Here is a 27,481-nt window from a genome sequence, read left to right as displayed (position 1 = left end):
ACAGATCAGAGGGCAATCCTCCAAAGGAGGGCTCACAGGGCTTAAACACCACCAGCACTATATTCTCATCTGTTCAAAAACAGTCTCCTAATTTCCACAGGGTACATTTAGATACCCATTTCTGATTTCCAAAGTTTTGGAAAAAGTCATACCTCCATATTTTAAGGTTCATCTACACACACAATGTGTGACCTTTGGAAAAAGTTACAGAACTCCACACTTCCGTGTCTTACTTAACTACACAAAATTTACTTCCTTGTTTGAGGATTAACAACCCAAAAGGCTTAGAACATTTCTGCCAAAATGAGTAAAGTTAGGCCACATAATATACTGAGAAAAAGCAAGAGCCAAAGTTTACTAGTATTAAGTTGCCTGAACTGAACAATTCTGGTTAAGTCTTCTAAAAAGCCACTATCACAAGTGTAATTGCACATGAAATCACTACACACAAACATGAACATTGCTGAACAGAAGGTTAAAAAGACACCCTCATTTACCTACCCGGATTTCCTTCCCTCAGCTGTATCACAAGACCCTCCTCTTCGCACATAGAACCATATTTTCCATACACAAACTATCCACATTTTACTAAAATTTATGCTTTGCCTCACTGGTCTTCCAGCTGCAATTGTCACCTACCCTCGATAAAAGAACTCCCCTCAGCCTCCAATTTGTCTGTGTTCTACCGTACTGGAAAATCCATCAATGAAAGCTCACTCCTTCACCCCTCTGCTTTATCACCAAACACCTTCCACAGATTCTATTACAGAAGTAAAATTCACATACTCTAAGTTCCACTCACTAATTCAGCTGTCATCTCTATTTTAGCAATTGCCTGAGGGATTTCTCACCCAATTTGAATTGCTTGTCTTCCTGACACTGAATTATAAAAATTATTATTTCAGAAAATAATTGCTATTTGACTTGTCATTTCTCCAAATACAGGCTACAACCAGGTGTTACATGTTCACACTCCCCTGTTTAGTTTAGATATCCTTTTTATCTACTGCACTCATCCTACTGTTGGTTAATGTAACATAAAAACTCATACCAGTACATTTCTCATGAGAAACATCATGAGTAGATTATAATGCTACACAATCTAAACACAGAACTATTTTTCTGCACCAGTAAAGTTCTTCAGTAAGAAATAATTTTATGCTCCATGTTTAGACATCTGCACATAGCAACATCCCAGTAAAGAATCACAAGCCTGTGATCTGTAGTGGTGCAAAGAAATTCCTACTGCTTACCCTCACAGCTGTACAAGCCAGTTTGCATGTAACAGAGGATTCATCTTTCAATGTTTTCTGTAACAGAGGTATGCAGTCTATCAAGGAAAAGAGATTTCCTTTAAAAAAAGAAAATAAAAAAATTGAGCAATGAAACATTGCAATCTTACATTAAAAAATAAAAATACATCCATTAAATAAATTGTTACCTGTTGAGCTTCTGACATTCATTAGCCATTTTTCCACATCAAAGCGGGATTTAATTAGAATGGAGTTGACAATTGTTCCACAGAGAATGGCAGTAGCTCCTCTAATCTGGGGATCTCCATGATCAATATAGTTCAGAATGTCCGACACATATTGCTCCTCTAAGAAAATAAGTTACAACTACTTTATTTTAAAAATACTAGTATTAGACTTTACTGATTCAAAAAAATGTTACAATGGAGGTCTCAACTATTGGACAATCAACATCAGCACATCCAGAATATGCCCACCATAGTTCTCCCCTTCTGAGATCCCTTTCTGTGCATGCAATCTACAGATCAATCACACCTTTCATGCCAATGATCACATATATAAAAACACTAGTGATTTATTTCAACTGTACACAAAGTGCTCCAGGGAAATGAAGAAGCATTTTGGTCAATGTATCAAACCAGCTGCATACTCCAGGTCCCTGTGATTCATTTGTAAAAATGAACCTAATGGCTTAGAAACTATCTATAAAGATGGACTGAATTAAATCAGAAGAAAACATCTGTAAAATAAACAAACTCCCTCTACATACTCATTGTTTTAAAACAGTTTCAACTTGTCAGAAGCTCTACAAGCTCATCCACTGGAACTTAAATCTTACTACAGAAAATATACCTCACCACACACACAGCACGTTCATTCCAATTTGTGCAGTATTTGTTCACAAATATTAAACTGGGTTTGGAGTTTTCAGCATAGATGCTGCCTCACTTATTTGAAAACCCACACTATTAAAATGGATTATGTGAACTGCAACATACCATACTCTTCTCCCATTGCCTCCAGAGGTGTTTTATACAGTTTGCTGAAGAAAGACTCAGGGTGAAGTGCAACAGCTGCTCCAACACAACTTACTGCCAGGGCTTTTACACTGACTCTCACATCTCTATCAGGAACTAAAGCTGCAGGGAAGAAACAAAAATTATATAAAAGGGAGGTATTTAGAAGATTCATGAATTGTTTTAAATTTAATTAATAACGCTATATAAAGTAAAATAGCTTAGCCTGGACAAAAATATGAAGGCAGAGGAAGCAGTTCCAGTATACGGCTGCTTTTCTGCTTTCCTCAAATAAACTGTATTTGAAATATACTTGAAATACTCAAATACAGCCATAACATACTTCCAGCTCACTTCCTTTCAAAACCAATGCATTATACGGGCACATGAGAAAGTAAGAGTTTAGAAAAGGGAAAAAGAACAAAAATCTTAAATCAGACATATACCATGACAGGAAAGTGTTTTAAATACAACCCCAACCCTGGATGTACTTAAAAAAAAATGTAGATGTAGCTTAGGGACTGCCACAGAAAAACATCCAATATTTCCAATAATGTGAGATCAAAACAAGACAGAGCAAAGTGACCACATTTCCAATTTTGTACACTGAGAGACACAGAGAACCAATGAAGCTCAAAGACAAACATACCTCCTTTGTCCCCAGTGAGCAGGAAGGAAGCTGACAGCAGCCTCACACAGTGCACCAAAGGAGCAGAGTCTCTGTCAGTATAGTGTCCAATGTCCCCCTTTACCCTGGAGGGCTATTGAAGGCAAATCACAATGTTTATACAGAGAAAAATTAATCTTCAATTGAAATAAAATATTAGCACAAGGTTTAGAAATACTGCACATCCTCAAATGTATAAAGGTTTAATACAAAATGAATATATAATATTCATATGTAGTTTAATATATATTCCCCAAAAAAGCCTCAAAATGGAAGGCTCTGGAGAGAGAAGTTTACATCCAGTACAAAAACTGGTTCAATTTTATTGCAGGAACATTATATTGTAGATTTTTCTCAACTACAAGCATCTGAAGAGCATGCTAAACCACTTGTTGCCATCAAACTTTGGAAACTTTGTATGAAAAGCATATTATTTCTAAGTTGTTTCCGAAGAAGACACAGTTTTCTATAGTCTGACACTTAGAATTCCCCAATAGTCCGAGCTCAGCTAATTCTGCCTGCCAAAAATGAAACTTCTGCCCCAGCTCAGAACAAGGTCCAAAGATGAAGTCAAAAAAATGTAAGAGGAAATCAGTAACTTGTAGTTAGAACAGCAGGAGGCTCAAAGACTAATCTCTGAGGAGATCATGAAGTTACCTACACAGGTAGCAATCAGCACAAAGATATTTCAAGTAAAAAAGTATCAGTGTAGCCTACAAATGCACAGAAAAAAGGGGTTTGTGCTCTCAGTAGCATGTTCTGGTATGGCTTTGCTGGTGATTGCATTTAAGATATCAACATTTAGGTATTCACCTTATGCTAAATAAAATTCAGGCTGTAACTCAGATTCCCTATGCAACCTGAGTTACGTTGACCTATAAGGAGGTACATCACATATACAGGCTTCCCACATTTACCACTAATTTACTTCATTGTAATGGTGAGTTTTAATTTTTTTTTTTAAACATTGTTGCTTTTGAACTGTAGAACAGACCGCTGTGACTACTTCTCACCTTGCTCTCATGATCACCAGCATCTGCTGAATCTTCTTTGGATGTAAATCGATCCACACTGCTATCAGAAGGCTGCCTACTATGGCTCATGGTTTTCAGCAGGTGAGACTGCTGAAGAGCTTCAGAAAAAAGCAATTCATGAAATACCATTTCAGATGCAAACTAAAACCACTTTAATTAAACTTAATTATACAAACATGAAAAATAAATCAGCAGTGATCAAAACAAGTGATTGATCACAAGTGTTGAAATATATTCCTTATTTTACATATCCATCTAGTTGTTTGTTTTTCATATCTGTTACATGAGTCTTCACTCCCTTGGAAGTGCAGAAGCACCTGAACATTTGTCTTAATGGTGTCACCAGTCTGGGCCACCCCTATATTTATCAACATACCAAGAGAAGAACTTCTGAAGGAGTCTGATGAATCATCTTGGAGAATATTTCCAGCTTCATCTTCCTCATCTTGTAGTTGCCCAATTTGCATTCCAGAATACTGCCCTTCAGCACCCTCCAAAACCTAAACAGTGCAAGGACAGGACTTATAATAACTTATCTTTACACAGAGTAATAAATTTGAAACATGCCGTGTTAGTAATCTAGAAATAGTCTGAAAGCAAATAAGAGCCTGATAAATATTAGCGTCCAGCTGCATGTAAACCCCAAAGCACTTTCCCTCCTCCTGCAGCTCTGAGGCTATTGGAGGCCATAGTTCCATCTGAGAGTCTCCAGCTGAGCCATGAACTTGGCTACCAACAGGAACAAAGTAAACCACTCAGTCCATTGCTGCCCTGCAGCTCCCCTTGCTCCCTTATCACAAATGTCTCTCTCTCAGCAGTTACAGATCACAACCAACACCTTTACTGCCACAAAATGACCCTGGCCCTTGCAGTTAAACTCCCCCATAACCTTACTTGTCCTGGATATGTGAAATCAAACTAAGAACAAACTGTAGGACAAGAAAGGACAAATAAAGTATTTTCATTTCTTCATTAAAAACCAGAGACTACAAGGATGGACTCATCTGGAAGAGAGTTTGACCTTTGGAACCAAGGCAATATATAGGCAGTAGGTATGTGGACAAATAACCATAAAAATTAATCATAACAATCAATGGCAGTAAAGTAAAAAAAAAAACCAACTTCACTAACTTTATCAGAAAACAGGACACTTCTTCAGTTACTTCCTATCTTTATAAGCACCTGGAAATTGTTCATTAAGAAGCTTGTGTGTAAGTAACTTGGACAACCACTTAGTCTGTCAATTATGAAAACATAATTTTACATGCAATTACAGCTTGTAAACAGCATGCCAACTGACACACTGAACAGTCTAACAAGAATTTGCATAAACCCATTGTACCAATAAACACACCTTGTCAATAAATGCCTGCTCACTTTGGCCTCTGCACTACCATCATGTAATCCAGAGAGCAATTATTGTCACTCCTTTGGTTCTTGAATCCTCACACTTGCAAAAGTATTTGCTTATATTATATTTGATTATAAATTTACTATTTTTTGTAGCACTAAGAGACTATTACTTTTCCAAGTTACTATCAGAAAATTAGAGTCAAAAGTTTGATAATGTTTGAAAATGTCTAAAGAAATTCTAAGTTTTCCCCCTTTAGAATTTTCTGCTCTGGTTCCCAGTAATTGTATTTTTGTTGTTTTTACTACAACCTCACAATACACTTGCCCAAGAGAGAAAAATGTCTTAAAATAGATATATTTTATGCATATTTCAGGTGTTCATTAGATATGTAACTGCTACATTTGTAAATCATGCAATATTTGCCCATTATAGGAGAAATCCTTAAGATGGAATAAAAAGGAAAAAAAAAAAGATGAGTTGTGCTCCCAAGTGTAAAAGCACAAGCAGAAGGCAGTGTGAAGCATTGTGCTCCAAAAATATTCCTTTATTATTCCAAATAAACTGTTCACCCTTTTAGAGAAAAGTTACATTTAACACTTCCAATAACCTCCTGCACCAAAATAATTATTAATATATCTAGACAAAATTAAGCATATACTACTAAGAAGATGTATTTATGTCGAGACTTTGATATTGCCATTCTTTCAGTGAGCAAAATCTGTAATGCCTTCACATGCCCCACCAAGAGAACACACTGATTATAGCTTTGTAGCTTTTCATTACTGCTGAAGCGAAAGTGTTAAAAGGAGGTCAAGCTCTCCAATAGAGGTGTGAGCTGCTGACCTTTCCACTGTTACTGGCTGAGGATTGAAAAGTAGAAGTCGAGTAAGGAGACGAATCCAAGTCTGGGCCCTCCATGGAAGAGCTCTGAGATATGTCGGGCCCCTCAGTAGAAGGAGATCCCCCCTCTGCCCGCTGCACACTTACAATTTCAGAACTGTCCGAAGGGGTTACAGCAGAGTCTGGACCTTCTGTAGTAGTCTGAGAGCTATCACTAATTGGTGAGGAAGCCTGCGTGCCATCATTCAAATCCATAGTGGCGTCTGACTGGACAGCACTGATCTGGCTGGAGCTTCGACTGAGCACTTCATCATCTTCCCCTTCAGTAGCTGTACTTGTCAGGTCACAGCTTGCCAGGTCCACAGAGTCTGACTGCAGCGTATGCTGGGAACGGGGCTGCTCCGTGATGATGTCGTGTCCCGTGGGATCTGCAGCTGAGCTCCCCCCCGACCCAGCTGTCGACACACCTGATGAAGAAGCCAGTTCACTGGTTATCTCGCCCTTCACAGAAGCTGCAAAACACAGCCATTTATGAGTCAGTCCAGTCCAGTGCTTGAATTTGTGCTTCACTTTGGAAATGAACACACAGGCTAAAACCACATATTAAACTAGGCTAAAAAAAGTGCATAATGAAACACTTAAACTATAGGTAGGAAAATAGGTATCTTATAAAGATGCCACTCGATCTCTACCAGTAACTCCCATTAAAAAAAGAATGCTGCCAACTTCATTAAGTTTTACACTCAGCAGTATTTATCGTTTCAGTTGTGTTTACCATGTCTTTTGCATGCCAATACTCTTTCTCACCACTAACACATCACTTACACTGTTTTGTATACAGCAATAACAGAATGTATTTGCTGACTACGCTGCTAAAGAGAAAGGCAGGTACCTGCAAACGATGCAGCGCTGACATCAGATCGGGTTTCAGAATCATCATCCAAGCCTTCCTCTTCACCAAGAAGTACTTTACCTGAGAAGTGATAAGAGAAAAACCTTTAGTTTTCAAAAAGTACAGTCAGCTTGAAATGTTGAGCAGCTGAAGGCAGATGTGAAATCTATCTTTTAAAAAGTTTATCCAAATAATTTTTCAAAGCTATGACGTAATGGATGAAAGGAAGCAGGGAATGAAAAAAGTGCACATCTAGTCCCTCACTAATTCATCAGGAAAGAAACAGGCAGCAGTGACAAGGAAACAGAGTTAAGTAATTTCATTTACCAGTGCAACCATTCAGGAAACTACCTACAGCTAATTACTTCTAGTTTATTCTTGTGGACTACATTTAGGATCCCACTGATTTCATCAAGTATGTGCTATTCCTAAGGACTGGATACCGAGCATCTGGATGTCTGCCCTCAATTCTGAAGGGCGTTAGCGCACCACAAGTAATAGAATAAATAACCTCTTCCTCAAGGCTACAAAAACTATCAAAAGCTGCTTGGAACTCCAAAGATAACAGAACGGAAAAAGCCCAGGGGGAAGAGCAGTGCAGAATAGAAGCACAAGACAACACAGGTGGGACAGGGTGATGAGCCATGGACAACCATTGAAAGCTAAGGATTACTAAGACAAAAAACCTTCAGAGATGCTTTTTACCATAAGAAACTTGAGAACCAGCAGTTCTCAACAACGGGTTCTAACATAATCCAACCAACACAGAGTCTGCTTACTCACAGAGCATTATCTACTTAAATTACAGGCAGTGGAAAGAGAAAGATACCTGCAGATGCACACTGCCTGGAAGGGAACCAAGGACACAACTGCACTGAAAACTTTATCCATGGGACAGCACATGGAGTGCAGAGGGAGCTGCTAAGCCCATCCTTCTTAATAATCCTTAATAGGGATTCACAGTAACTGCTGTGAGAAGGATCATTTTGCTTAGACCCCCAAGCTGCACTGGTAGTCTAAGATTGATAATGCAAGAAACTAATGTTTGGATAACTCTGGGTGATACCTTTGCACCTTATTCAAGTTAACTGGAGGTAAAAAAAGCATTAATACACTTTTGTATTAACTTCTTTTTCTCCACTGCTTTCATACATAGCAGTACCACAGTAGAATTATCTTCCTCTGAAAATATGCTCAAACCTGTAAGGCAGAAAAGTAAACACGACATTTCCATATACCATCTATGTAAAATTACAGTAACTGAGAACTATTCCTATGAATGAATGAGTAAAATCCTGCTAGGAGTTTCCAACAAAAAGCACAAAATGTAATATATTCTTCTCTATTCTTTTTCACATTTACATCCATTTCACTGAAACAAACCAGGATGTTCTTCTGCTCTCCATGGCTGACCACCTCTAAAAGTGAAAGAACACTGAAAAACAATCATTAGGCACATTAGGTTTTGTATGCTTATATGTATTAAATGAATATATAACACAAGCGGCAGGATACTTTTCCTTTATTTAATAAGAAAAAAACCCCAGTTGCTTTCAAAACATAGGCTTTGATTTCAAAAGGAATTTTCAGCCTCTCTTGCTAATAATCTTCTCAGGTTGAAACATAAACCAATATAGGCCAGCTGCTCAGAACTGAAGTTGGTCTAATGCAGCAAGATTGGCAAGATGTGAAACAGATTTCTGTAGATCAGCCTCACTTTACACCCCTACACACAAAGAAGCATTACAGCTTGAGAAGACATATCCATTGCCCACTACTCTACATGAATGCAAAATGACTTCAAGGGAGGAAGTGGGAAGAGGTTTGGATTTTCCCTCCTTTCTACAATGGAAAGCAGCAGAAAATGAACAATTCACAATCTGAAAATAAACCAATCAAAAATTGTGAAGGGATTTCTTTAAATTGTTTTTGCCATTGTTTAGACCATAAAATCTCCAATAATAATCTTGAGAAAAGATGAAAGCTGATGACTCATATATGTTTTCTCACCAAGTGAAAGATTAGTGTTTTAACAAGTACTTTAATTGAATTTACACTATTATTAATACTTCAAAGTTACACTAAAGACTACCAACAAGACCAAGAATGTAAATGATAATTTACCATTTTTTTATTTACATGTGATAGGCATTGCGATAGATACCGCGATTTGTTGCATTCTGTCTCACCTTTGAATGCTGCAGCAATATCTACTTTCAGACACCCATTCTTTCAATCTGTCCTTTCTAAACTAGAAAAAAAATAACTGCATCCATAAGCACTATTTCATTCAGCTTTAACCACTAGTTCACATTTTGATATACTCTTAAAGTATACAGATAAGGTTTAGGCATTATGACATTCCTTGCAGATAAAACTGAAGGACGTATCAGGGAAAAGTATAAGCTGTAATGGTCCTTCAAGCTCATATAATCTCATTTAGTTTTAAACTACTTTTCCTTGAAGTTTTTATCTTCAGCACTGCACACCCCTTGCTTACTAATGCTTGCAGTGATTGCACTACATTCACACAGTTTCACTGCAGCATCAACATTTTGTTCACCTACTGCAGGTGATGAAAATGTTACACAGCTGTACCTAGACTGATTCTGTCATAGTGACATGACTGGTTTCAATCACATGTAAACATACGAATAAATATTAAGTACTTTCATGCACAACCTCAGAAAAGAATACTTCAGAGCAAACTGTATTCTTTAAAATCCTGCTAAATGAATTACCTATTGAAAAAAGAAATTAAAATGTAAACAGCAAGACAAAAATGTGTAGAATTAATCATCAAGAACAGAAAAAGAAATAACAAAGCACCATATTGAAGCGTGCAAACATACACATGCATTAGTGAATTACAGAGAAAAAAACAGGCCTAACAAAACCAGGAAAGTTAACTATTTTGCAACTTACATTAATGGTTAAGTACTACTATGAAAAAGAAGAATGCCCTATTCAGAGAGATTATTTTTCCATGTGCTCTTAAACATTTAAAACTGCATCAATAACCATTAGCATAACTTTGCCAGTGAACTACAGCAAAAATAAAATCATATTGCTTTAAATTATTTTAGAATATCTTGATTGCAATATCAGAAATTGCATCAGAATTCTTTCATTATTTATAATGATTAAACTCAGCTGATAACACAGGCAATTGTGAATGAAGACCCAAATTCAGCAAGACAATGAAGTGGGAAGGGGGAAAAAAAACAACCCCAAAAAAATCAGGAAGGAATGCAATTAAAGATTTGTTTTCAAAAATAATCACCTTTATGCTTTCTTGCAAGAACAGGGCTGCATGAAGACCCCCCTCCAGCTGCAAATCACAGAAAGTAACACATCAGGGCAAAGACAGAGCTAATGAAATCATGAAGGAATTCTAATAGCCATGAATGGGAAAGAAAAAAAAATCCAAACAAAAACCAAAGCCAGGAAGAAATAGCAAACTTTTTGCTTTTGAAGTCCAAGGTTTTTGATCATTCGCCACAGAATTACTTTTAATATTATGTGCCACTTGTGTGTAGCTTGCTTTCAAAAATGTGTTCTAAATTTCCCTGCTATGATTGCTTCCAGCTAATAATTTACCTTCCAGAAGCAGCAATATTGGCTGACCATTAGTTCAATACAGACTCCTTACAAAAATCCAATCAGACACTGATTCTTTTGAAACTGGTAGCAGTTAAGAGAATTTCAAGAACATGCACTCCACAGACAAGAAAGCTGATAGCTGATTTTAACAGTTAAGGATAAGCTTAAATCATGCTTAAATTTCATGCTGGTTTTGGTATTCAGCAAGAAGGTCTCAGTTAATACAAATTCTGATTAGATCTGGTTTTAGGAATCAAAGTTGTCAGGTGATTGGTAAGAACAACATTTCTTTTGTGGGGTAAAAAAAAGTCACCGTATTCAACTTGCTTTGTGTAACAACAACAAAAAATCATCAACACAAACTGTAAAAAAAAAAAAGTCGGAAGCTTGTCATTAATCAATGAATGTATAGCCACTTAAAAGAAGGAGGGAAAGAACTTCTACTGTACCTGGGGAAAAAAGAATGCCATGTATAGGCATACATTTCATTTAACCTTCATGCTTTCGCTAACACTGAGAACTAGAGCTGATGATGTATGTTCATTTCCTTTTACTCCAACTATCAAAAGCAGAGCTTACCTATAAGTTCCACTATGCTCCCACTGCGGCTCCTGCTGGCAGGTTCATCTTTGGATACACTGACCTGAGCAATGCCCCCACAGGCAGTCAAGGCATGGAGCAGTTCAGGGGGGGGTGTTCTAAAGAGCTGCTGGAGCAGTTCTAGAGCTCCAGTCACAACATTATGGTCCTGATGCTGGGTATAGTGCAGAGTCAGTTCATAAACCTGAAAGACAGCAGAGTACTGGAATAAGTCTCTATGAAGACAGAACATATTATGTGTTTTATCCTATACAACATCAAATTTCAGCAATGAATTAAGAATAACTGATGCTTGGGATATCTGATCTTCATCACAATCTTCCAAAGGGGAAATGTCAATTAATTGTAACCACTTTAATGCCTTTTCAGTAGAAGTCTGTTGTTTCTTCCTATTGTTATAGAAGGATCACATCAAAGGCAACATAAGAAGTTTTTGGCTCCTATGGGCACACCTAACAAGTACTGCCAATTCATTTTTCTGGGATTTCTGGTCATTACTTATCAATAATTCCTGTCACTGGACCAAGTATCATTTATCAAGATAAAGAGGAATTTGACAATTCAGAGTGTTCAGTATCAGACTAATGCTGGATCAAGATTTATTTCTTTTCCTCATAATTACTACTCTTCAGGTAAGGGTTATTACTCATATTTTACCTGTATAAGTTGTTCTGGTGAAGGTGAAATCTCTGTTTCTTTCCTTGTTACACCAAAACTGCCTTTCAGGCTGGTATCTTTTACTTGTTGTTGCAATAAAGGTATGAGATACCTTAGTGTAAGTAAAACACCCAGAATTAAAAGAGTAGGACGGTCATCTTCTACAGGAACCAACAAGCCTGAGGGGAGAAATGAAGTGGCCAAATAACTTACTGATTTACTGACAGTGGTTAGCTTCAATACAAATGGTATTTCATGTAGCCCATATAATAGCTTCTTTAAATAAAAAAACCCAACAAAATGGAACAACCAAAACTTAGCAGCAACTTAAGAGTGCTTTCCAAATGTAGAAACACTTGAAAATATGTATTTTATACTACTGACAATCAATTAAGCATGGGAGATCAGAGGACCCTGTCTCATCTTCCCTGCCTCCTACTTTTTTACTCCACAAAAACACATAAAATTGTATTTTTTGTTTTGTAATAGCTGAATGCTTTCACCAAATGATCTACACTCTTTTGCTCCTCTCACCTGCCTCCTCTCTCCACTTGACAGCTTACACCCAAGTGTAATTCCCTTGCTCACAGATACTATCCTAATGGAAGATATTTGCACTCTGCCCTGTTTTTGGAACTTTCTTCCATATACCTACCTGCTAAGCACAACCAACCCCAAGGCATATTACAAACTAATATAAGTTATGGAAGAAAACACAACCTTCTACCCAGGCAGGAATAAAAAAAATCAGAATCAATTCTTTAAGTTCCCATTTGTTTTTCCGTTTGAATTCTGCATCACTGCCAAGGACATTATCACACATCACTTTAGAGGGAGGAAAGTCACAACGCAGCATTTGAATTTTTCACACTTTTTGAAAGCAGCAAGGCTAACATGATAACACCTCATGTATCTGTTGGTCTTTCTTATCTCTCCTTTTGCAATAGTCTACATAGTTCATGTTTCTACAAAGTAAAGAACCCCTTGTCAATGACAAAACTAAGGCAAATTTCCAATGACAGCCAAAGATGTCTCTCATCATGACTTGCAAAACAACCTGAAGACCATGCAAACTTCCCAGCTGAAGAAATATGGAAGCAATACCTGGTATGAAGTTGTGTGCTTTAAATAAAACCCCCTCCATTTCTGCTCTAAGTTATAATAATCTATGTTATTATAGTTATAATAATCTAAGTTATAATAATCTATGTGGTGGTTCTTCTAAGGTCACAGGGTATGTAATCACGGTCCAGAGCACAGCAGGGTACCCTCCACCCCAGACCTGCTGCACCAGCAACCAAACTGATGGACCATGCAAGTCTTCAGACTCCAGACGCTGCACAAGTTCACCCAGAATCCTTAGAACTCTTCATTTCCCTCTTCATTCCACCTGCTTCCCAAGCCTCAGCTACTTCTTTTCAATGTTACTTACTTAGCAGCACAGAGAGAGACAAAGCTTTAGAAGTAACTTCCTCTAACTTAACACCAGATAGAGAAAGTATCAGCAGAGTAACTGGTAGTCTAAGTATCCTTCCTTTACCTGAAAATGTTTCACTTATGCAAAGTGATACATGGAAAAACATGTAATGTTACTTACACATAAAGTGAATTTTTTGCCCTGAATCTTACCTAAAAGCACATTCAATAACCAGGCATAAAAATACTGTGTTCTTCGTGAATGTTGACAGATGCTTACTGCTGATCCTGCTGCTGTTCGACGGATAGTGGGGGAACTGGACTTAAGATTAGCAATGAAAGCCTTCAACAAAACCTAAAAAGAAAGACACCTTACTTAACTTTATATCAGAAGTGAACTAAGAAGCCAGCATATGTATTTTTCATTTATTCAAAACATTACTTCATGCATCTCAAGCAAAGGCAACTACTACCTTAATTCAGACATGCAGCTGTAATACTGCTTTCTGCACCGTCTGACTGGTAATGCTGATAACTCACCATGCTTTGGGATGTAACAGGGAGCACTGCTAGGGTTAAGAAAGGTACCTTAATCTCATTGTCGTTTGCAAAATTGCCAAAAGCTGCCATGATTTTGGGTATTGCTGCAGCCAGCGTCTCTTGTACTGATTCTTCAGGTCTCTTACTTATCCGTGTTAGACAGGGCAAAAGGTTCACCAAGTATGGCCTAAGTATGGCACAGGAGAAAAACTAATTTAAGCTCAGAACAACTGTACCCTTCCAAGTATTTTTAATTCATACTCAAGTTCTGTAGTATTACTAAATCAAACAAAACTGTACCTGATAGCTACACAGAACATAGGAAAATAAGAAGAATCTTCTGAATGCAAGAGAATATACTTAAAAAATACACGTCATTATCTCCACTAGCTTTTCCCCCTTACAGTAATGTATAGCACAGAACTAAAACTCCATTAAAAAAACACACTGATGAAATAATTCAGAGAGAATAAGGTGGGAGCAACTCCTCCAGCCTCCTAATTACATACTTAAAGCTGCCAAACAGTAACATTTTGTTAACATCTGTATTTCTTTAAAAGTTCTTTGGAAAGTCCATTATTAGAATGTTTACCTGCACTTTTGAGGCCGAACTAGATGGGCAAGCTCAGCAAATCTCCAGAGTGCAGCACGCAGACTTCTTGAAGCACCATTCTAGACAGAGCATATAACTATCACATTTCATCATGCAAAACCATTTCCTACAAAAAAACTACCAATAATATACAATATACAAAAGTGTATATTTTACTCAAACAGATAAAAATATAAGGTGTCTAGAAATCATAAATTTCCTTTAGCCAAAAGGAAGTCAAGCCAGTTCCATGACTTCTTCTTTTTTCTAGCTGCTATTAGGAGTTTTCTGAGTAATCCAAAATGAGTAATAAGTAACACCACAAAAGAAAAGGAAGTGTCTGAGATCTCTGCTCTGCTGAAATCTGCTTAAAATACCAGAGAAAGGCATCAGCCAACAAAGAAACACTGATGATATGAGAGTCTGAAAAATTACTGGAACACTTGCAGAGATATAAATACAGCATAAAATTGACAGCAGTGAAGATATGCAAATAAACAACATTCAGCTTCTGAGTGCACCAAGGAGAAACCAACATATTCATCTGTAGCATGTCATAATGGAATGACTACTGAAGTTGAGTAATTATTTGCCTGGACTGACAGCTTCAGTTGGGCACCTGACTTGAACTAGAATGCCCTTACACTAGTGTCTAGGGATGTAGTACAATTCCTTAGTGTTGTTGGAAATACAGAAAACTATGGAAGTCAACAGATACCTAGGATGGTGTCTACCTAATGTAGTTCAAACCCAACCAAAATGCTTCTCAAACTGAATCACACGAAGACAAAGCTGAGATGTTTAAAAACTGTAATTTCTTTATTACTTTCTTTAGCTGATGTATCAAGGGCTTGCAACCTTGTTAGCATAGCAAGTAAAAAATACTTGCATCTAAATTACAGAACATGCATTTCTCAGGTTCACAGCCAAACACCAGATTCTGGCATGGCTTCTGAAGTGATCCTGATGCACAAACAAAATTCAGTCTGCTGGATGATCCTGTTGCACATGCTACCTCTCTCTCACCTGTCATGAATCCAAAAGCATCTTTCAAGAACAACTGAACACCAAAATATTTCCTCCTACACCTGGTTATAAATGGGCAGAAACTTCAGAGAAATTTTTATGTTGGCTGTTTTCTCTTAATTAGGTAATGTCCATTTCCACACCCTTAAAAATATTGCATGGCATTACGGTACAGCAATACAGTAAGATATCCATACATGGCCCTACATCTAACAGAAGAAAAGCTATGCACATTAGTTTTGTGACTTATCTTCTAGAGTTCTATTATCCCCCCAAAAAAATCCCAGTATCATTTCAGTCTTACAAGTAACACCTGTATTTTCTGTCTATACAAGCATGACTACATGTTTATAGATGCAAGAGACACAATTTCAGTGATACTGTCCTAAACATAGCATTTCTCTTCTCCAGTCACAAACTCCAAAAAGGCTATTAGTAAATTTCTTCCTGTGGACATATCTAAATGGCAGCTTTTGATACCTGCTTCAGTATCTTTTCCTATGCCTCTGTAAGAAGCTGTAAGTACACATCACACATTCGGAAAGTAGTTATATCAGGTTACTTCAAGCCTTAATTCTCCATTAGGTTGTGTCAATTAAGAAGGTCACTGTCCTCTGTCTACTTTTCATGATCCTTTTGGTTTGAGTTATTCTTTCCAGCTTAGTCAGTGGAGCAAAACATCATGAATCTGCCTCATTCCTTTGGGTGGGGAGTCACTAAGGTTAACTTAAACTGCTGTTTAAACCAAATGCTCACATATTTTCTGCCAGATAAGCTTTCAGAAGTGGCTAAATCAAAACAAAGGGGACAACAGTGAGGAATTCAGTAGAATAATACATTGAAACAGTCACAAATCCTTCTAAAATGAAGCTCTGACCTTTATCTTAAAAGACAAACTACTAATTTATAGTAATGCTACATTCCAATATACTAGAACACATACTAAATACCACACTTCAGAAGAATATGAAAGAAAAATCACTCACCTTTTTGATTTCTTTATACAGTTCCAACTGTAACCTGGGAAGATTGGAATCCATCAAAGCCTGCAATAAAATTGATTGATAACATACTGTATCAGAGAGGAGGTGCTTTACAGGAAAGATGCTACACTTGCAGTAAAACAGCTTCAAACAAGGCACAGAATTATCTAATGGTCCCTGTATCTGATGTATAACTAAGAAAGTGACAAATACTAAGAAGAAATACCTTTATCCTTCACACAAATATGGACAAACTCCACAAACCCTAACAGTTATTTACAGTTAATATTGACTGTTTTATCAGCTCTACCTGCAAAAGGCCTATGGGATCAGCCTACAAGCAGAGCCAACCTACTGTGTTTTCTGGCAATCAACAGCAACAGATACTCATGAACAGAATATTAAAACACAAGAATAGCATTTACAAGCAGCAAAAGGCATTCCCTCCCCCACTGTCAAGCAGGCTCCCACTAATTCTCAGACTGAAGCTGTATCTGTACCATTACCTTTAGCAGCCCCTGAAAACCCTTTGTTTCATGAATCAACCTATTTTCTGCATTCAGTTAGTACGCACACCACAAGGAGTTGTGCATACCAGAAGTGTCACATCCCAGGATGTAATCAAGCATACAGCAACCTCATGCACTGCAGACCTGCAGCCTGGCTAAAACCCAGTGTACATGAAATTAAAGTAAGGACAGAAAAGTAGTAATTTTCTGTTTACCACTTGATCATTCTCTACCTTCAAAGTATCAGAGAATAAGAAGATATGAAAATATAATCTCTTCATACAGAACAACTTGTACATATGTGGTTAGCCTTCCTCCTCCACTTTTTTCTCTAGTATGTACTACAATTTATGAACATTTCTACCAGCTCTTCCTCTGATGAGACCTTTGTACAATGTGAAAGTGCCTACACTGTGGATTTATATAGTACTACAAAGTTTAGTATTTAATTTTTTATTCCTTGCCCAATAATTTATTAATTTCTAATTTTCTATCTGCCTTCCTGATCAGCAATAAACTCACATCTTGACAGGATTACTCATGATGACTACAAAATCTGACGGCACCCACTGAGTTAGAAGCCACAACTGTTTAAGCACAGTCAGTGGAGCCTGTAGCTCCTCCAGAGCATGATTTCCTCAGCCTAGAACTATGCTCCAAAACTCCATCCACCCCAATTACACCAGCTGTTACAATACAATGGCATTGCCTTCCCCAGCAAAATCTTACCCGGGTTGTATCTTTGTATTAACATAAGCACCCCAACTACAGACTGCAGGTGCCTAGATGACAGCAATAGGATTTAACTTCACAAAACTTAAGTTTTTATGAGAAGTTCACTACCCCTATATACATGAGAGTATCAAGCAACACAAAAAGGCACCAGCTATTACTTGGCTTCAAGGCTAAGTTGTTTATAACACACTCAACTGGAAGAACTCTTTTTGTTAGTGTATAGCTATATTTTTAGTAGTCTAGAAACTATAATGTCATCCCAATTGGAAAAAAGCATAGTCAGCTCTAAATCACTACAAAAATAAATTCCAGTTACTGAGACCAACTGTACTGCAATCCATGTGAACAGTCCCACCGGTATTATTAGCACAGAGAACACTACAACATCGTGCATCAGCTTCAGACAGCTTGACCTTACCCACAGAAACCTGCAAAGTCCCAACTTGGTATTTTTTATTCTAAGGGCATCACCACAGTTATTTAAATTTTGAGCCATTTATGCTGTCTTTGAGGTTCTGACAGGTAAGTGTAGTGATACTCAAAGATTACTTACAGTGTGTTTATCTCAAGTGCTCAGCCTTATCTGCACAGAAGAGCTAGTTTTCTAGTTATAGTAACGAGCATAAATGCCAGACAGACACACAGTTACTCAAGTAATGCTTACATCCACAGTCTTATTTCAAAAGAAGCTACAAAGCATCACACTAGCAAAAGAATTAGCCTCTAAAAATGCCTGAGAGACTAGAAAAGGTTGAACTTTGGTTAAAATGCAAGCTTAGGGGCCCCAACGCCTGGGTTCTACTTACCATAAGCATCACTGATACTTGCACAACCAATAATAAAACTGGGCATCTTTTTGCTTCTGCATTTATACACAAGTGTCTGCCTAAGTTGTTAAATTGCTTCCACACAACATAAAGCACAGAATACAAAGTACACCCAGCTACCATAGCAGTCTGATACATCCATGTGTGTGGAATATCACAACTGTTACCATTTCAGAGCTGAGACCAACTGTCAAGCTTAATGACTGATAGAAGACACCATTATTTAAGATCACTTTAATCTTAAAAACAAAACAAACTAGCATACAGACATTTTGAAAAGAAATTAGGTTTTTCCAGTTAACCTGAAACATGTCAGAGAGCAACAATATTAGAGAATTTATGAGGTAAATTTTATACCAAGCCTACGTAAGTGTTTCAGGGAAAGTAGGAAATAAGCTTACATTCTTTAGAATTATTTCAGAGCAGCTTTTAAAGCAAACAGAGTTAAATAATAACGTATGTATCTCATACAGCAATCTCCATCAAACAGGAAAACATTCAAATCAAAGTGAAAAGAGCAAAGTGCTATTGGGCAAAACAAAAAAAGCAAGGACTCGTTCCCTATCATTATGGAACACACTACACAATCTGTAAGCTTTCTCCATACAACTTTCAGCCACAAGCTCAGCCCCCAAAACTTAATTAATTCAGACATCAATGTTTAGGCTTCTTGCTTCTACACACCCCTTCATGTGAAACAAAATTATTATTTGCATATTTCTAAAGTACTTAAACTTCACATCAACTACATTATTATGCAGATACATAACAGTGTCTTATAGTTCAAGTATTTCAGAAAAAACCTAACACAAAAAAAAGGCAAGTGAAGACAAGCCTGTTCTGGAAGCAGCAGATTCTACAAATTACCCAAAAGGTTCATTTTAAGATCCTCTGAATCAAGATTGAGACCTTGTGTGACCTCCTATGAATGCCCATCTGCTATTCTCCAACAAGCTCTTCATTCTGGACCACAGCAGGGGAATAAACAACCTCCAGAACACCACATTTATTCTAATTACTGCCTGAAATCTCCTCCTCCAAGTCTCAGCAAGCCACACTACCTTTCAATCAGTTTCTAAATAATATTTTTACCTTTCCTCATGCTAAGTGTCTTTATGTTTACAGAACAATAATAGCAGTACTCCTCCCACACAACAAGATGATTTCAGAAAAGCCCACATTCCTGTTTTGGTTAACTTGAAGAGAACAAAGTTAATGAACAATTGAAGACAAGAATAGACCAGAACAATGAATTACATAAGACAAGTTAAAAGTTAAATATGTTGATCTGGGCATAAAACGCCCTCCTAAGAGAGAAAGAGCACATATAGAATTCAGTAAAGAAGTTTACTTAGCCTCTTACATTATGAGACATTATCAACAGTAAGAAAAGCAACTAAAAGAACATCAGTGTGAATTCAGACAGGACACGGCATCAAGAAGAGACAAAATCTGATAATAAAAGCTCTTACTTTAATAACTTTATTAAGGCATTCATCTGCAACCATCCGGACATCAGATTCTGCATCCTCACTGCAGAGGAGAAAGAGCTCCATAGCAATGCCCAGCAGTTTCTGAAATTCTGGAGAATTTCTAAATAAACAAACATTAGAAAATTACAATGTGCACTATGAAAATGGACACAAATGATGTTTTTGAAAGGGTTTTATAATCTAACTACATACATACTATACACACATATACAAGAGAAGACATTCAGTGTACTAAAGCACTTCATTAGCAGTTGGGAGATCATTTTCCAACTCTTTCCTACATAACCTGGTAAAGTATTTGACCTCTGTACCCAAGTTTCTCTCTGCAATACAAGGAAAGTGCTCACCCCACCAACAGGTAAACAAAAGTCCTTCCTAGATTTTGGTTAAAAAAACCCAAAAACCATGCCATTTCAGTTTTAAATAGAAGCTCAGCATTTAAAGCAAGCAATTATAAGGAATCTCCCAACAACTAACACTCCAAAGTTGTTATTCATCCTAAAGAATTAAAGATATTAATAAATAATCAATGAATTAAAGGCACTGTCTTACCTTAGTGACTGAGCAACTATATTTTCACATATTGTTAGACAATGATTCACTCGATCTTTCTTGGTAGCTGAAAGTTCTTTCTTTCTGAAGGAAGAACACAATGATAATGAGTGTGAGACAAGAGTTCAAAAGTGACCATTCAAACACTCTTGCTAAAGTAATGTCTAATCATTATACAAGAAAAAGATGCATTTGCACTTTCTGGCCACTCCATAAACAGCTGTACACCAACTACCTGTAGACCCAGGACTTCATCTGCAGCTGCTGCTAAGAGCATATGGGCACACAAGCAAAGGAGAAATATAAACTTAGAAGAAGACTTAAGAATGAATCATTTAACAGGGAATATCACACTAATTCCATAACTTTCACTGAGAAAATGCTTAGGAATGAAAATTGAAGAATGAAGAAGAGTAAAGGGAAAGGATGGAAAAAAATAAGGCAGTCCTAGAACAAAGCAAAAATAAAAGAAACATAGAAAGAAAAAAGGCTGGAGAAAATGAGAGAGAACCAAAAATAACTCTTTTAAAAAGACCCTCCTCCCACATAGTATCACCTTAGACTTTTTTTGTCTGCCAATGTCTTGAAACTTGGAGTTCTAATAAATGGACCATTTTGCATCTGAACTGCAAAGGATGACAAAGAAATGCTATCATACACTACATTCCTCCAAAGGTAATTACAAAAACAGCAGAACCCTAGGCCAAGCTGAGTGTACAATAAAGAGTACAAAATGCAGAGAAACAAAGAATGTGTATCTACAAACAATAGAGAGCACAACATGAAAAGCTTCTCCTTTGCAAAATGTGTTTAACATTCACTTCAACATAATACAAGCACTTGGAATAGCAGCTTTTCCCTGCTCCACCCCCAATAAAGGAACTGAAAAAAGAGAGTGAGACAGACTCCTAGCTCTGACTGTGAAATTTTATTTCAGTGCGCAGTCTCTCCTACTCCTAACTTTACAGACACAGAATCACTTTTAGGTAAGCAGATGTTACTTTTAAATAATTAACCAGTAGCAATACTGGAGCAAAACCACCCACCCAGAGGTATCTCTCCTGAGTCTTTCTCAATAAAGAATTACTAGCTTCTTCCCTCACATTCACAGAGAATCTTCCCTTTTGTTTTCTACGTAAAAATTGATCATTTTCAATTTTTAATTCTCTCAGTAAAAAATGGCAAAAATCACAAGATAGCAAAACAGTGCTCCTGACCTGAAAGTCAGAAAACGAGAACAACTCAACGAGCCTTGAGTTACATGAACAGCAGTAACACAACAAGACCCAACAGCAAGTAGCCAATAAGCACATTAAATTCAGTCAACTCAAAATATAGTGTTAGACAGCTGCTCTATTTAGAAACTTCAGCTCAAATAATAGTAGAGGTTTTGAAAAAAAAGTCATTATTTGCGAGTATTCCTGTGCCTTTTCTTCCATCAGGCAGGAAGTGAGCGGTCCAAAAGTCTGTGCTCCCAAGATTTCAGTTTTTCTCACAAAGAAAATCTCATCTCACCCCAGAAATACTTTCTACTTTTAGAATTTTAAGGAATAGCTCTGAACAAAGCCATTTTTTCTGTTAGAGTTAGGCATCATTTTATCAGGCAAACTAAACAGCAAAGAGGCTCTCTTCTTGGACTTAAGACACTGGCATAACATGAGCAGACAATCTGAATTTTTTCAAGATACACAATGTCTTTCTTTCTCTCCATCTTGAAAAAGTGCCAGACTATTTAGCAGCACTTCAGATCATCTCTAACAAAACACCAAATACTGTCCAAGATGTCCAACTGATTTTGCAATGTCAGCACCACCAATGTGAGCAGGCATCTCAGGAAACAATTAAATAATTTCAACTTTCATGCTAATTTTACCCAGCTGACCCAATCTCTTATGAGCATCATTTTCAGTACATATCCAACCCAAAAATAGAACAGGCACATCTAAACTTGCCCATAAGCTCACCACTTCAGACACATGACATTTTGAAAATACTGCTGACAAAGGCTACTTCCAGAATAAAGTTCTCTATTATCTACATAAAACACTGCCCTAAGCAAAGCAGGCAGTGGTGTTCAATACTGCTCAGACTAGCAGATATCAATCTCTTGGACAAATTTCTGCAGTGAGCTCCACTATACACATAATCTACACCTTGCTGAAACAAGTAACTTCAAAACCTAAAAAGGCCTGGCTAGATAAAATATAACTTCCAACAAAATAATTTAAAGAAATGAAAGGTGGAAGGAAAACACTTAATCTACATTACGTACATGCACATATTTTCTGTGCCTACAGAGGGAGAAGGGTAACGAAACAGTATCTAGAGAGAAAACACATGATTTTTTTTTTATTTTTTTTTTTTTTTAGTTTAAAAAACCAAACAAAGCTCTATTCAGAAGTATTGTGAAGTCCACAGGCAAACTGCTGATGAGCATACCCAGGGGGGCAACAACAGCATCACACATTTGATGAATCAATCACGCACATCTGATGAGTAACAGAAGGCAGGACATACTGGAAGGAGCAATTATCAATAGGAAAGCTCCATCTCACATACAAAGGAGTTTAATCTCCTGTGTATTTCTACTAACCAGGAAGAAAAACAAACAACATAAGAAAACCAGCAAGTCTAGATCATTTTGCCTGCTGAGTCCAGATGAGCTGACTACAAGGAGATCCAGCTCACTAATGCTGATTTTTATTAGACCTTGAAATTAGGAGTATGTGAGGAGTACAGAAGTTCTAAAGCTGAGCCAGTGATAAGAAAAAAGGGGCAAACCAATTGGCTCAACATTAATCTTGACAAAAAAAACAGAAACTAAAAGCTATAATTTTAATAACAAACAGAAATCTGGATGGATCAAGAAATAAACTCAGTCCAAATATGGGGGCCACTGGAAACAAGGTATAGTAATGCAGGCAGTGACGGATTGCCAAATTAACTAGAACTGGTCTACTACACACCCTAGACATGGTAATGCCAAAAAACCATCAACATGCCACTTCTGACAAGCAGAGTAATAGGCAATATCCATGCAGTTTGTGTGATCTTCAGTAAAGCAAAACATTAATGCTAGGCCTCCATATAGCACTGATGAAAGCAATCTATGACCACAGCTTTAGTCAAACATAAAAGATGCAGAAAAATTGAAGAGAAAAAAAGCATACTGCTTGGAGCTTTTGCAGTACCTTTTACTGTAAGGATTAGAATCAAATGTAAAAAAAAATTGAAAACAATTACAGTAAGTGACTACGAGAAAAAATTGACAAGAGAAAATGTAAAGAATCCACTTTTGGATTCGCAAATCAAACTCTAAATTTTTACACCATATTAGTGAACTTTTAAGTTAGTGGGAGCTTTGTAATCCAAAATAAAACATCCAATTTGTAACAAAATTTAAGAGTCTGTAAAAGCTGAAAAAATATAAGGAAGAAATTCAGTTGCCTAAGCAGAAGTGTATAGAAGCAATATGACAGAGATCAAGTTAAGTTTACATAGAAGGAAAAAAACTCCAACAAGAGATAAGAGGGGACCAGAGACTGCCGTCTGACTGTAAGGCATAATATAAGCATAACACATGATTACTCTTTATTAAAATCTCTTACCTTCTCGGTAAAAGCTTGGATTTTATTCACATTTTAATAAGAAGAGGCAGGATATCAGTGTTACCAAAAGTTCTGAAGTCATTGTCTTACAATAAAGGGAAGAAAAATACAGATACCTGCTAGGTAAACAATTAATTCTTCCCTACCCAAATCTCTAGGATCTTTAAACATTTCATAGCAGGAGACAGTCCTCAGTAGGATGACAAGAACTTACTACACAGCACTACAAGAGATTTAACTGTTATTTACATAGAACCACAACAAAGATGAACACTTCTCACCAAACACAGACACTATTTTCCCTTCCAGTCTTCTACAAACAAGAAAAAAAATAAGTGCAGATAGTACTGTGAATTACATTCAATACATCATCTGCTATTTCAGTAAAAGTCTGGGAAGCCTCAGCAAAGGCTGCCACAATAGCTTTTCACTGGGTTTCATGAGGCTCAATGCTGTCACTGAATTTGTACAATTCCTGGGGGCATACAATCCCATCAGCTTTCTAAAAACAGCCTATTTTTAAACACAAAGCAAAGTCAATGAGGACAATTCCAACACTAATTTTTTTATGTTTACAGTAGAATATGCCTAAATTTAGACCATCAAACCAAGCATAATATCCCTCAGCAAGCATCACAAATAATTTTAAGGATTCTCTCTTGAAATACCACAGCCTCTTTCACCAGCAACTTCCAAGACAGAAATTTGAATGGCACATAGGATAGACTGGAAATAGATGCTCATCCATGTCACACAAAGTAAAAAAGAAAAAAAAATACACAAAACAGAGCAATTAGTCCCTGCAGACCAGTAAGGCATCTAAAAACAACTAGCTCATGAAGAAGATAAGGTTTTTCCCCTATTAAGCATCAAAATTGTGGAAATGCATTGTGATTGTTTGAGACAACACTCTCCAAAAAGAAAAAGCACCAACCGTGATAATTTAGTTGGCAACCATATCAGAATGTGCAGTGGGAGCAGGTGGCCAAGAGCCCAGTGCCACTGCTTCACTTCCTCTGCCAAAGCCACAGGAAACTGCCAAGTTAGAAGTTACCTGCTCCTCAACCCTTCTGCTTCTCCCTCCTCCCCAACAGCAAGAGAAAAAGCTCTTGACTGTAAAAACTGTGTGACTCATATCTTTATCCTGTAAAAACCTTACTACCTTCACAACCTGCTCAATAAAAGCTGAATTTAGAGGATGCAATCGCAAGGGGCAGCACCGTAGTACTGAACAGCTCCTTGCCCTGGTCCACCCAGTAATGCCCCCAATAGGAAACTTGAATAGCTCAAGGATCTAACAACTGCTGAAGCACCAGAACTCAGACTTCAACTCTATTTAAATATTCAGTTCACAAGCACCAAAATTTATTTTTAACTTCAATATGAACTTTCAGGGCACTATTCTGATAAAAAAAGAAGAAAACCGATTGAACAACAATCTACACTTAAAGATACAAAAAGTGAATTACAGAGTGGAAGAAATTTCTCTTGCTCAGCCTTGAATCCTCCTTTCAAGGAAATTGTACAATCAGAGAGTTCAGAGAAGACACTCATGCAGAAAGTGTCAAGCACAGAAAAACAAGGCCTCAGAAAAAGCGCTTCAGCAGTTATCACAAGAGAAAATGCTGGAAGCAGTGCTTCATTCAAGTTATGCTTAAGGGTTTTTGTCTTTTTTGCAGCAGTGTACTAGGTGAAAATAAGGTTTGCCTTCCTAGAACCAGCCTGTGAAACCCACACAGCATTGCTGTATCTCCATTTCCCGCACCGGTGAATTTTCAAAAGCACTTGTCCCGAAAGTTACTCCGCGTCTGAACTTCGGCAGAGAACCGATAGCAGCACCCCGACAGGTCTGGGGGAGCCGCCACCTGCCAAGGGACAGGGCAGCCCGAGGGCCCGGCTGGGGGCCGGCCGCGGGATCGGAACCGGGGCGGCCCGGCCCGGGCGGGCCGTCGGACACGCGTGTCGGGAGCCCCCCAGTCCCGGGCGAGGATCACTCACGGTCTCTGGAGCGATTCCTCGGGGAGGGTAGCCGGGCCCTGCTGCTGCTGGAAGGAGCGCAGCGACTCGAAGGCTTTCGTCAGCTTCTCCATGGTGGCCATGTCCGTTCCGCCCGAGCCGGCGGCACCGGCCCGCGCTCCGACCCGCTCTGTCACGGGCGCCTGGCGGGTCCCAGAGCTGTAGCGCTTCCGCTGGCGCTGCCCCCGGGCTCGCTCCCGGCGCTCTGCCGGCGCTCTGCCGGTGTTCTCGCGGGCCCGGGCCCGTCACAGCCACGATGAATGGGGCGGGAGCCGCTCGGGGCCGCGGGCGCCTCCCGTCCGCCCCGCCGCCATCTTGGATCCGTCCCTTCGGCCCCCGCGCGCGCCCCGCCCCCGAGGCTGCCCCGCCCCCTTGAGCGCTGCTCCGGGCCGGGGCTCGGCTGCGCATGCGCGCACGGCATCCCGGGCTGGCGTCACGCTAGCCTTTACATAGGCACAGGGGCACGCGGGCCGCGAAGGGGCGGGGCAGCATCGAGAGCGACGGGCGTTCTGGCCAATCAGAAAGAGGCTCAACCCCTCGACGCGTGCCGGAGCGGCCGGGGACTGCAGTGCGGCGCCCCCTGACGGCAGTGGCCGTGGTGCCCGGGAGGCCGCAGTGCCGCGCTTGGCTCTGGGCAGGGCTGGGCAGGGCCGGGGATGCCACCGGCATGCCACGGGCGGAGAGCCGGCCCTGGGAGCCTCTGGCAGCCCCTGGCACTGCCCCGCGGGGAGCCGCGTTCTCAGCTGCACGGCAAGGACCGTAGCAGCAAGGCGAGAGCACTCGCGCTGTGCCCGCATGTCACGGGTGCACAGCAGGTAACGCACCCGCCCCCTCAGTACAAGTGGCGGCCAAAGGCGCTGCCGGCACTCCGGTTTTATTTTAGGCTGCAGAGACACTCTTACAGGAACAAGACACTTAAAACTTGGCAGCGTTTGTGTTGGCCTTTCAGCGCTCCTCTCCTGAGTGCGGACTTGCTTTATCAGAGGATAATTCTTGTGCACACATATTAAACATACAAGATACAAGACAGTATAGAATATTTAAGTCATTGATTCGATTACTAAACACTTAGAAAAAAATCAGTAATATTGTGAAGTTTCCAATTGCGACCACTGATTTTAATATATCTACTTGTTAATACAGACTTTAAATGACAGCTGATAAGAACTGGCAATTCAACTTATCTCACACACATGAAACTGCTTCCAGAAATAAAAATCAAGAACAGCTCTTGGAAGTTCTAAGAAAATAAATTTCCAGTAATTCAA

General features: G+C 38.6%; 1 protein-coding gene across 3 annotated transcripts in view; it reads right to left on the bottom strand.

The window, feature by feature from the left end:
- The window catches only part of HTT (huntingtin), a 79,782-nt gene extending 53,153 nt beyond the window's left edge, over window positions 1-26,629 (bottom strand). Inside the window, exons 1-18 of one of the 3 annotated variants that reach the window (XM_023925587.2) lie at window positions 26,196-26,629; window positions 20,590-20,673; window positions 20,017-20,137; window positions 16,477-16,536; window positions 14,465-14,544; window positions 13,921-14,059; window positions 13,546-13,687; window positions 11,917-12,095; window positions 11,239-11,443; window positions 10,340-10,387; window positions 7,057-7,137; window positions 6,312-6,676; window positions 4,347-4,470; window positions 3,950-4,068; window positions 2,919-3,030; window positions 2,252-2,392; window positions 1,442-1,600; window positions 1,254-1,351 (exon numbers count right to left, since the gene is read on the bottom strand). In XM_023925587.2, the coding sequence (XP_023781355.1) occupies window positions 1,254-1,351; window positions 1,442-1,600; window positions 2,252-2,392; window positions 2,919-3,030; window positions 3,950-4,068; window positions 4,347-4,470; window positions 6,312-6,676; window positions 7,057-7,137; window positions 10,340-10,387; window positions 11,239-11,443; window positions 11,917-12,095; window positions 13,546-13,687; window positions 13,921-14,059; window positions 14,465-14,544; window positions 16,477-16,536; window positions 20,017-20,137; window positions 20,590-20,673; window positions 26,196-26,296 (2,358 nt within the window). In that variant the 5' untranslated portion in view covers window positions 26,297-26,629. Of the gene's footprint in view, window positions 1-1,253; window positions 1,352-1,441; window positions 1,601-2,251; window positions 2,393-2,918; window positions 3,031-3,949; window positions 4,069-4,346; window positions 4,471-6,311; window positions 6,677-7,056; window positions 7,138-9,245; window positions 9,309-10,339; window positions 10,388-11,238; window positions 11,444-11,916; window positions 12,096-13,545; window positions 13,688-13,920; window positions 14,060-14,464; window positions 14,545-16,476; window positions 16,537-20,016; window positions 20,138-20,589; window positions 20,674-26,195 lie in introns of those variants that run through there. The other 2 variants (XM_023925588.2, XM_086889442.1) reach the window with 2 other exon arrangements.
- Between the last annotated feature and the right edge of the window lie 852 nt (window positions 26,630-27,481).

Source organism: Cyanistes caeruleus, chromosome 5, assembly GCF_971803275.1.
Source record: "Cyanistes caeruleus chromosome 5, bCyaCae1.hap1.1, whole genome shotgun sequence".
Classification (NCBI taxonomy): domain Eukaryota; kingdom Metazoa; phylum Chordata; class Aves; order Passeriformes; family Paridae; genus Cyanistes; species Cyanistes caeruleus.
Note: the sequence above shows the minus strand (reverse complement) of the source record. Positions and strands in the feature narration are given on the sequence as shown.